The sequence below is a fragment of the Equus asinus genome, chromosome 2 (genome assembly GCF_041296235.1).
Source record: "Equus asinus isolate D_3611 breed Donkey chromosome 2, EquAss-T2T_v2, whole genome shotgun sequence".
Taxonomy (NCBI): domain Eukaryota; kingdom Metazoa; phylum Chordata; class Mammalia; order Perissodactyla; family Equidae; genus Equus; species Equus asinus.
In genome coordinates this window covers 148,689,913-148,701,112 of record NC_091791.1, presented here as the reverse complement: position 1 = coordinate 148,701,112, position 11,200 = coordinate 148,689,913, and the positions used below count along the sequence as shown (strand labels likewise).

At 37.2% G+C, this 11,200-nt stretch overlaps 1 protein-coding gene across 2 annotated transcripts; it reads left to right on the top strand.

Moving 5' to 3' along the window:
• Positions 1-1,056: 1,056 nt before the first annotated feature.
• On the top strand, positions 1,057-9,979 carry CTXN2 (cortexin 2). Of its 2 annotated transcripts, none has more exons than XM_014853041.3 (2): positions 1,057-1,193; positions 9,560-9,979. In XM_014853041.3, the coding sequence occupies exon 2, from the start codon at positions 9,617-9,619 to the stop codon at positions 9,860-9,862; it is 246 nt and encodes an 81-aa protein (XP_014708527.1). In that variant the 5' UTR covers positions 1,057-1,193; positions 9,560-9,616; the 3' UTR covers positions 9,863-9,979. The 2 variants fall into 2 exon arrangements, with proteins under 2 accessions (XP_014708527.1, XP_044621764.1); XM_044765829.2 differs by lacking the exon at positions 1,057-1,193 and adding an exon at positions 1,220-1,348.
• Positions 9,980-11,200: the final 1,221 nt, after the last annotated feature.

Below are 11,200 nucleotides of genomic sequence, written 5' to 3'. Positions count from 1 at the left end.
TTTTACATGAACGATGACCCAGTTCTGCACCTACGTTTTCCAAAACCGTTGACAATTTAATAATTAATATGGACAATAGTTAAGTTTCTGGGGAATCTACAGGTGTTTGCAACTTGTAGGTTCTGGATATAGTATCCAAACATGAATAGAATTGGAACCTTATAACTGAGTTTGAAGAACGACAAAACCCCTAAGTAAGGATGAGGAGAGAGGTCTTTTGTTGTTGTTTTGCTTTCAGTTCTGTTTAGGTTTGAATTCTATATATTCAACACTGTTTAGAAGACTTGCCTCACAACTGTGTATGGGCTTTATCAGAGCGTTCCTCGCTTGGTGTCTTCTACCTCGTATATGGGAGCGAGGTGGTACTACGCAATGTTTCAGCACTACGGACAGCGCCTAGGCGCCTACTCCTGAGAAGAGGAGAGGATCCGGTTGGGTTCATGTAGAAGAGAAAAAGCGAAGAGTAGGGGAAAATGACTCTAAATGACGCATGCAGTCCCCAGTTAAACCAATACACCTTTCAGTCCCGTCTTCCCCTTATCGGAAGAGAAGAAAGACGTAAGAATTTAGCGCCTGCTCTTCAACTGAGACTGCGGTCACCGAGTACAGCAAAACGCCCGCGGCACAGCCACTGATGCAGCGAGGAGAGGAAAACAAGGATTTTCACAACAAATTAATTAAACCCCTACTGCCAGAGAAAGCCAAATGATGATGAACTCCGATTGCTAACATACAGAGTGTGATATGAGTAAAAAGGAGCTCCTATTTTTTTTTTCTTTTTAACAGAACTGAGGACTAGATCGAGCCTGTTGCTGCCGTGGTGGGTTCCCTTCCCCCTCTCGTTTACCCACCTCTTCTCGGTCACACATACACACACGATCAGACGCTCTCACATACACAAGCGCGCTGGCGCAAATATTTACACACTGCCACATGGAAGAAATTCATGCACGTTTTCCCGCAAATACACTTGCGCACGCACACGTACTTCGCGGGCGCTCACGTCCCCTATCGCTCACCGACAGACACAGACATTTACACACGTAGGCCAGGACAGCGCTAATCCTGTGACTCCACGCAGGTTCCCAGGACACGCCTTTTACGTTGTTGCTGAACCGATCAGCGAACACAGACAAACCTGCCAACTTAAGTCTACTCGCTGGATTTCATCTCCATGGCAACAAGCATGGAAGGTGAGACATCGCTGCCTGCGAAGTAACTTTCTCCCCCTACCCTCCGCATTAGCTGACAGGATTCCAGTGCAGGTCCAGACGAAAAGCATGTCCTCTTGTATTTCTGAAGCCAGGGAGCGGGAAAGAAGGTGGGGGGTAAGGAGCCTGCTGGTCTGGTGAGTTCAAATTCTAAAGGAGAAAGAGCCCTAATGTTTCTGTTGCGGCTGCTGCTGCTGCTGCCAAAAAGAAAAAATAAAAAGAGGATGTGTTGTGTGTGTGTAGTCCGCTTGCTGATGCTTCTCCTATAATGTTTTGTAAGAGGTTTCCATGCTTCTTCGGTTTAATATGTCCAAAGAGAACTGGGGACAAACAAGACAGAATGATAATGACATCTAGGTTTCTCTAGTGAGACATTTTGAGAATTTTCAGACCAGGTTTCCAGTGCTTTGAAAGAAACGAATGTCACAGTCCTCGGGGAGCCATCCAAAGACTCTCTTAAGAGGAAAATTCCCTTAAGGTTGAAATCTGAAGAGTTGGGGGGTGGATTCTGGCAGACCCTAAGGTTTTGGATCCCTGGGAAGACCTGCAATTTATGCACTTCATCATGATGAAGACATCTGGGTTTGTAATTTAAGATTTTCCTTGGATCCCAACACATTCCATTCCTAATGGTTAACTAGCTCTGTGCAGATGTGGCCTCAGTAGTGCTTCTTTCTCCCCTTGACTTTTAATGGGATTTAATAACCTTGATATTTGGTGGGGTGTGTGTATGGGAGAATTCATTATATTTTAAGCTTGGGTTTTTGTATATGTCTCATTTCATGAAATTATGAGTGTTCATATCATTATCATTAGACATTATTATATCTAATGACCAGTATCAAAATACTTTTCACACAGAACACCATATTCCACTATAATAGTTGTTATTTCAGATTTATTGTTTGGAATATCACTAATAGATAAATAAACAGGAGAAAAAAATCCTGTTGATTAAAATAAAATACAGGAGATACAGGAAGGTTCTTGTTTTTTAATGGGCACATACTTTTCAATATTGGTTTCTGCAATTGCACATTGTTGAATGCAAATTAAATAGCTACATGTTTCTGTATAGTGAATTTTTATATCTCCAAGCAGTAAACTTATTTCACAGAAGAAACAAATCACACACAACATTCATGTACATGAAAGGCTATATATCAGGTAAAAATACTGTTATCTTTGCTTGACTACTGACAATGATATGATTGTATGACCAATCATAGAAAGACCTTGTTTATTTATGGGTTACTAACTCAGTGAGATTTGGGCCTTTGCTCTCTCAAGGTATAGACTTGGCCCAATTCTATGACTCATCAGGACTTAGAAATCTCAGTTCCTGACAATTGCTATGAAGGAAATGATGTATTTTCAACTCCATTGCTCATTTCTAAAGTATCTAAATATTTATTCCAGTGAATATGGCTTGAGGTAATATTTTATCATTTGCCATAGTATTATGAAAGTATACTTCAATACTTTAATCATAATATATATAGACACTGATATTTAAACTGTACAATGTTGACAATTTTACCCATTTTTTTGGTAGTGTAGTATATTTAAAATAACTTTTACCACAAAATTTTACATTCTACTCTTTTTTTGAAAATTCATTTCTTTTTTCTCAACTATTTTTTTCTCGCAAGACTTTATTTATTCATAGTCCTGTAACTTCATGGTCTAAATTTCTCTTATATTTCTTTCGGTTTTGGTTCCCGGTAAACAAGATAGTAAGATGATGTTTTCCTTCTGAGGTACACATTAAAATGTCTGTCATGCAGAACCTGCTGATTTTTTTTTGCTTTCCCATCTCTTCCAGGGAGTAGAGAAGGTGAAAAAGTATCTTTTACCTACAGTTATTGAGTAATTTGGTTACCTTATTAATTTTGAAGAAATCAAAGTTGTAATTGAACTATTCATCCTTTTCAATATTTTGTTATTAACAATCCTTGTATTATGCTCTATATCAATAGAAAGGTACTAAAGTCAGCACAGAGCAGTACATTCTCAAAAACTTTAGACTTGGTGTTGAAATGAGACAAATTGCTCATTTCACAGAGCAAGTAAAATGGAAAGTTTGTGCAAATATTTGAAAAATTTAGACCTGAAAATACTGGTATTTCAGCTGCTGCAAACATGGCTTAAATTACCAAGAGCAACTAATTGCTGAACATATTATTAGGCAACTGCTTAACTTTTTATTTATTTGCTTGTGTAGACAGAGCCTGCAGCAATGGCCAGACTTTTTTTCACCCTTTGAATGTCACCCTTTCAGTTGTTCTCCTTGACCTCTGCTTTGTTTTCATCTTTAGTATAAGGTAGAATTTTAAGATGAATATAAATGCCTAAGTTCTTCCTTATAAGATGTTATTAAACAGCTGTTTCTTCTCAGTCCAATTTTTTTGTTAAAAATAGAAATTTCATAGTTTTTTGAACTGCAAGTGAATTTACTTGGCTCTATTTTTTAAAATGGAATATACAGCACTGTCCTTATTATTGGAGAAAATTAGTCTAATGACCTAAACTTCTGCACTTCTAACTTTTCTGCAGGGAAAACTTTTCTGCCAAGTTTCCTTTCCTACCTGACTCCATTTTCTCATTACTCATCACTCTTAAACCCTCTTCAATGAAGTGCCCCTCCTGGACATTCAACTGAAATTTTTAAAATGATGAAAACATTCTGAATGCCAAACCCAAGAGCCTGTTTTTCAGTGCTTAGTTTTTATCACCCTTGCAGAATTTGACACTGTTTACCACCACCTTTTAGAAACACTAGGCTTCTTTGTTCCAGGTGAACTTCCTGCCACAGACTGACTGATGACTCTCACCACTCCTCATCCAACTCTCCTAGCAAATCCTGTTTTCTCTTTGTAAAGGAGGCATTCTTTGAGGCTCATTGCTAGCCTTCTTCCATCTCCAATCCTTTCTGGTAACTGCAAATAGAACCTTAATGGAATTACAACAAAATTGCCCTCTGGATCAATTCAGAACGAGTTAATCTGGCTTTCTACAGGAGAACACTTCAAATATTTGAATGCAGCTCTTGTCTTCCTTGGTCCTCCCCTTTCTAGGCAAAACTCAGCAATTCTTTCCTTCTCTTAAGTTTAGATCTGCAAATGCTTCTATGTACTGAACTCTCTCCATCCTGGATGCATTCTTCTATACAAACTTTGCTTGACAATAATACCCTTAAGATATTCTCCCCACAAGATGGACAAAATGATCTGGATTAATTTATGTAAAACTGCCCATTGAGTGTCTACTATGTGCCAGGTGTGAGTACCACAAATTCACTACGTACAGAACTAAACTCATTTACTTTCTAAATTTACACTTTGCTTAAACTTTCTTTCTTTTAGTTAATGAAACCACCATCTTTACGCTTGTCCAGGTTTAATAGAGTGGAATTATCTTTCTCTCCATGGCCCACTACTTTCCATCAGTTGCTAAATCCTATCCCTCATATCTTTATAAATAGCTTTCAAACTGATGCCCTCTTCCACACATCTACTCCCTAGTCCAGGCCCTCATTGCTTCTCTGGACCATTTCTTTCCCACAATGTTCCCTCCTTGAAATCTATGTCTACTTCAGTCTCGTCATCAAGCCACTCGGCCTAAAGGCAAATAAATTTCAAACTCTTAGCCTGAGAGTTAAGATATTTCACATTTTGGCTTCAACCCACCTTTCCAATGTTTCATTTCCCATACTCCCTTTGCTTGGGCCAAAATGCTCACTGTATTCTGAACAAATCTAGCACTTTCCTGCCTTCATATTTATTGTCATGCCATTTCCTTCGCCACATATCTAAACCCTCTGTCTTTCAAGACTTAGCTCAAATACAATCTTTTACAAGAAAAACTTTCCTGATTCCTAAATGTGTGAAGTCTCTATTCCATCTAAATTTGTTTTTCCTCTTTGAATCTCTTTTTTCCCACTTAAACACAGGACTTTAGAAGTGTTTCTATTAGATTTTATGTTCTGGTTTCAATCAGGAATTCCAGTCATCAGAATTGTCTTGAATCTTGATTCTGTGAGCTATCATATAGTTTTCAGCCTAGCTTTGTGTCAAATTTAATAATCATCACTTCAATGTCTTCAACCTAGTAACTGTTCAAAAACACTGAAGAGGATGCAGATGGAGTCAGATCTTTGTGATACTATCCTGGAGAACTGTCTCTATGATTACAGAACCCAATATTTATTAGGGCATTGCAGTGAACTGTGAATCTACATAAAAATGCTATTATACAGACATACTCACGCAGAAGATATCATGGGAGACTGTTAAATGCATTGCCCAAATCACCAAACCATGACCATGCTATTTCCCTGATTGTCCATGTTAGTAGGAAACTTTCAAAAAAGGAAGTGAATTTGGCATTACTTCTTCTCAAACTCATATTAACTTTTAGTGACTTCTTAAATGCCGACAAATTACCTTCAAATAATTAACTATGGTCTTGTAACAAAGATGAATTCTAAGTTACTCATATATAATTTTCATAGTTCCCGTTACCCTTTCTGAAAATTGAGGCATTTGTCTGTCCAAATCCATACTTCTGGCAGCATTCTCATGGTCAGGTATTTCTCAAAGGCTTTGAAAGTTTTTTGCAGATGCAGGTTACAAATCATCCTATCCTGGGAGTTTTAACTCACCTAATGTGGCTAAACATTATTCTACTACATTCTTGTCCCCTTTTATTGTTTGATTTTTTTGTCATTTCTAAAGACCCTTCTACATTGATTAAAAAGACAGAAGTAGATCAAGTACTTCTGCTTTTCTTTGTCATCTGATTAAACTGTCTTGTGCAGTAGGACATTTAATCCTTAATTGGTCAATTTGTGTGTGTGCGTGTTTGAGGAAGATTGGCCCTGAGCTAACATCTGTTGCCAATCTCCCTCTTTTTGCTTGAGGAAGATTGTCGCTGAGCTAACATCTGTGTCAATCTTCTTCTATTTTATGTGGGATGCCACCACAGCATGGCTTGATGACCACTGGTGCTAAGTCCGCACCTGGGATCCAAACTCTTGAACCTTGGGCTGCCTGAAGTGGAGCACATGAACTTAACCACTATGCCACTGGGCCAGTCCTTATTGGTCAATTTCTTGACCTGAACATACTGTTTATGAAATCTTCCCACCTCAAAGCCTTTGCAATGACTGTTTCCTCAAACTTCAGTGCTCTTCCTCCAGATATTTTCACGGGTCCCTTCTTGACAACATTCAGACTTCGTGTCAAATGTTGTCTCCCTAGGGAGGCCTTTGCTGACTTCTTTAATTTAAAAAGTACCTTTATCCACCATCGTTCTTTTTTGTCTTAACTTGCTTTGCTTTCTTTCATAGCATTTATGACTACCTGACATAATATATAGAAATAGATGATAGATAGACATTTTAAAAAGAATTGTGTCAGTCTCCTCCATAGGGGTGCAACACTCATTATGGCAGCTGCACATTGTTGTCCAGTTCACCACTATACTCTAGCATCAAGACAGTGCTAACACATAGGAGATATTCAATACATACCTGTTCAACGAATAATTAAAATAGTATTGTTATATTCATTGTAATGTATTACCCTAAGATCATTCCCCTGTTTAGACTTCCTGACGGTGTGCTTAAACTCTTTGGTCACTTCTCAACATTTGTCCTAGTTACACTGCATTTCTATATTTGTACCGACAGCAGAGAGCCAAATAAGTTATAAATTATGTTTAAATCCTTGACATAGCCATTTATCCATTCCTGCAAGATAGTATAAAAAATAGTGACTTTATTCACTTACTAACAGAGGCTATGTGTATCCATTCATTATTTGTGCCCCCACCTGATTCCAAAAGCCTTTGAGGTACCCTAGCTTAGCATCTTTGAAGTATCTCACCCTTCTTAGCTAAGGATAACTGGAGCAGACAAGTAATAAAGAGGACAGGGGCAGAGGAAGAAGGGAAAATTATACAGTACCAGAAATCTTAAGCTAACCGAAGTTACTACGATTGAGTACAGAATTTAACTCTGTAGTTCCTGGGAGTCAATGACAAAATAATATGATGGCTACATACCTTTCCTTAGACAATAAAAGGAAACTCACAATGTTGTTAGGAAAGATCCACTTTCTCTACCTTTGAATTCTACAAATCTTGTGAGTCTTTCTGGGAATGCTATATTAATCATTCCAATAAAACAGAATGGAAACACTGAACTCTGAGATGCTGAATTTTGTTATTTATCCCTAAGGCTAAGTTTTGAAATTAAGTAAAAGTTTTCCTGTTCACTTCATTTTAACTAAATACACTTTCATGTTTTCTGGAAGTTTAAAAATTATATTTTTTTAAATCAGAACTTTATTCATCAAAAATTATATTCTTCAATAAATTTAGTTTAACTCAATTTAAATATGTATTGAATACCTACAGTGTGCCAGTAACTCTGGTCGCTACCTGAGAAGTAGGTATTTTTCCATTAAAAATGATAAGTAACTCATTAATTTACAGATTGTCTAAGATTCTAAGAACAAAGCATTATTTGTATATCTTAGATAACTTGTAATATAAAATATAAGGTATTTTGTATCTCTTACTAGGCATATACCTTGTTTTAATTTAATAGTGAAAAGTGAGTTGAGTATTTTATTGCTAAAGCTAGAAAATTCCTCTTTTTGTTTGTCAGGAAGTCTAAAGAACTGAATGAGCCTAAAGTAATATCATAAGGTACATATATAATATAAATATATATAAAATATATATATTTATCCTTCTACAAGATAAATATTACAACAAGAAATCGATCTTCAGAAAAATAACTGCGAACCACTTAAGTGATCCTTAATTTAAAAAAAATTTATATTCACCATACTGTACTTATTAGGGCAGAAAAATGATCTGGTGAAAAGAAATTCAACAGAAGAGCTTGAAACTATATTTTTTTCCTTTTATTAAACAAAAAAAGTCAAATAATCAGCATACCCTAGAATGTATTGAATATTCTTGACACTTAAGGTTTGAAAAAAGAGCTCTTTTGAAATCCAAAGCATTATAAAATAAAATACTATTTGATATTAGCTGGCGTATTAGTTGGTGAATAATTTTGAAAGCTACAAGGCTTTTTCTTATTAATACTCCCTTTCTCCACTCCTTATCTCCCATCCCTTGTTCTGTCTCAGTCGTTTTCTGAAAATTGAATCCAAAAAAATCTGAGGGTCAGTCATTTTAATAAATATAATTCTTAGAAATTATCAGAAGAAGCAACGACAAAAACAAAAACACCAACAGTCTATCATTCTCAGTTATTGGATGACAAGCTACTTGGTGCCAGTCCTCTTAAGGGTAGCTGTGGGTTAGTAATCATTTGATTTAATTAAGAGATTCTAATTTTTAACTGGGTTAGTAATCATTTGATTTAATTAAGAGATTCTAATTTTTAATTTTCTCATTTAATTAGCATTAAGATATCAAATGGGAAAAAAACTATTTTGTTTCAATTCAACATACACTTTCTGAACACTTTTATTGTGGTTTTAGAATCTCAATGTACTAGGAACTCAGAAATGGGAACCTCTTTGGGAAGGAGACTGTGGAGCTCATCTTTAAGCTGAACTTGCATAGAAAATATACTGTTTAACTAGTATTTTTGTGTTTTTTAGGGGTGTTCTGAAAGCTAATGGTGACAGTAAGGAGGTGGCAAATGACCCACAGCTACTGCTGCTTGTTACTTGCAAGCTGCTATGTTGTGTACTGCTTTTGTTAACTTAATTTTTAAAACACAATTTCTCTCTTTAAGAAATTGACATTTAGTGTGTGGAGTGTTAGTGAAAAAGAAAATACAATTACATAAGTGTAAAAGCTAAGGGAGTGAAAAAGAGAGAGGATGTTACACCTGTTTAAAAGGATCATATTCTGTATTAGATAAAATGGCGCTGGAGATAGACTTTGAAATATGAACTTTAGAGAGCTTGACCAGCTCACACCCTATGATTATTTATGGCATTAACTACATGTGCAAAAATGAAATGAAAACTAGATGACAATTCAGGTCAAAGAATCAGTGACTTAACCATCTCGAAATGAATCAAAAGCTTTTAAGGTTATTTGAATATTCACTTTCTTCCTTGATTTTCTACTTAGAGTATGTAAGTACAGTTTTATGTGTCCTTGAAGGCAATTCTTTAATTACTAAGTAGAAGTAGCATCTCCAATGATAATTTGATTCTGATCCGTATATGATGGTGCTTTCAAACATCTTTTGTGAGTTTGTGAGAGTTTGAAAAATGCCAGATTTTGTAAAACAATTACCTGCCCAATACCATATGTGGATAAAACTATACAGAGTCCAATTTTGTATCTAGGCCAAGAGGCGACTCCAGCAGGAATTCTGAAGAGCCACAATGATGTGACAGTGAATAATGAGTAGTACCTACTGTGGCAACTCCTCGGCTAAGATGAGTGTCAACGAAGTATCATCTTTCTCATTGACTCTGGAGCAAAAAACTGGCTTTGCTTTTGTTGGGATTTTGTGTATCTTCTTGGGACTTCTTATTATCAGATGCTTCAAAATCCTCTTGGACCCATACAGTAGCATGCCTTCCTCTACATGGGAAGATGAAGTTGAAGAGTTTGATAAAGGGACTTTTGAATATGCACTTGCATGAGAGTACCAGCTTTATGCTTTTTAGGGTTATGCCATTGGGACATGTGGTGAACACAATTGTAATTACCTTGAGTGTGCTGGAGAGTGTCATTTCACTCATTGAATTCAATAAATGTGTGTGGTTAAGTTAACCACCATGCTGTATGATAAGCTGTTGTTGGGGTTCTTCACTTTCCTCTGTCCCCATATCGAGGTTTCTAATGAATAGAGCGTAAGGATTGCTCCAGCCATATATAACATCTCTATTCTTATCTCGAACATCTGCCTTGAATTTCTGCTTCCTTTTTGTACCAATGAACTGCAATAGAGACTCCCAGCTTCCTCCCTTCTGCCCCTCTGCAATGCCCAGATACCCTTCCACATTCCTGACCTTGGTCCCCCAGCTTTAGTAAATCAGTTGTCTTAAACATAAGGGAACTTCAGTCCAAAGAACAAACAGAACATGATTTTCCTAGTAATAGCCATTGATCGAAAATGTTCACAGATGAAAGACATCTCGAAAAACTAACACACAAACCCTACAAGTAGCCACAGGCCCTAAAGTTGCCCAAATCTCTCAACTTGACCCTTCTCATTCTCCTGCTTCTAGGATCTCTTGCGATAAAATTCCCTAGCTTGGGGTCCATACCAGACTTGCTTCATACTAATACTCACTCCTCCTTCCCTTTTATAAGCAGCATTAGAAAGGGAGTGGAAAGGGTGCTCTACCAGAGTCAAGAAGTCCAGTCTCCACTCTGTCACCGTTAGAGCTTTGCAACTCCCCAAAGCCCCCCGGTGCATAGTTGTATCTTCTTCATTGTGAGTCCTTCTAGTTGTGGCATGTGGGACGCTGCCTCAGCATGGTCTGATGAGCAGTCTGCACCGAGGATTCGAACCAACAAAACACTGGGCCGCCTGCAGCGGAGCGCGCAAACTTAACCACTCGGCCACGGGGCCAGCCCCTAAAGCTCCTTTTAATTCTGTGTCCTATGAACTCTACAAACATATTTGTAAACCCAGAGATCTGGGATAAATGAGGATTTAAGAAGTCATGAAAAGTTTTTCAATCGAGGAGACTCAGAGATTTGAATTCTCATGTTGGCCTAACCAAGAACCAGCGTCATGACCTAGAAAGTAACCTAAGGGAACTTATTCTCCTCATCTGCAAAACAAGGATAAAGAAACCCACCCTGCTTATCTTGCAGGAATGTTGAGAGGACCAAGTGACATGTAATGAATGTGAAAGCAATTTGAAAACCATCGAACACTGTAAACATACTTTGCTATCATTATTTCTTCTCCTCGTTGGTAACCGTAATAGAGATTCTCACACCTTAAGAAGCAACGGCTTAGTGTAAGT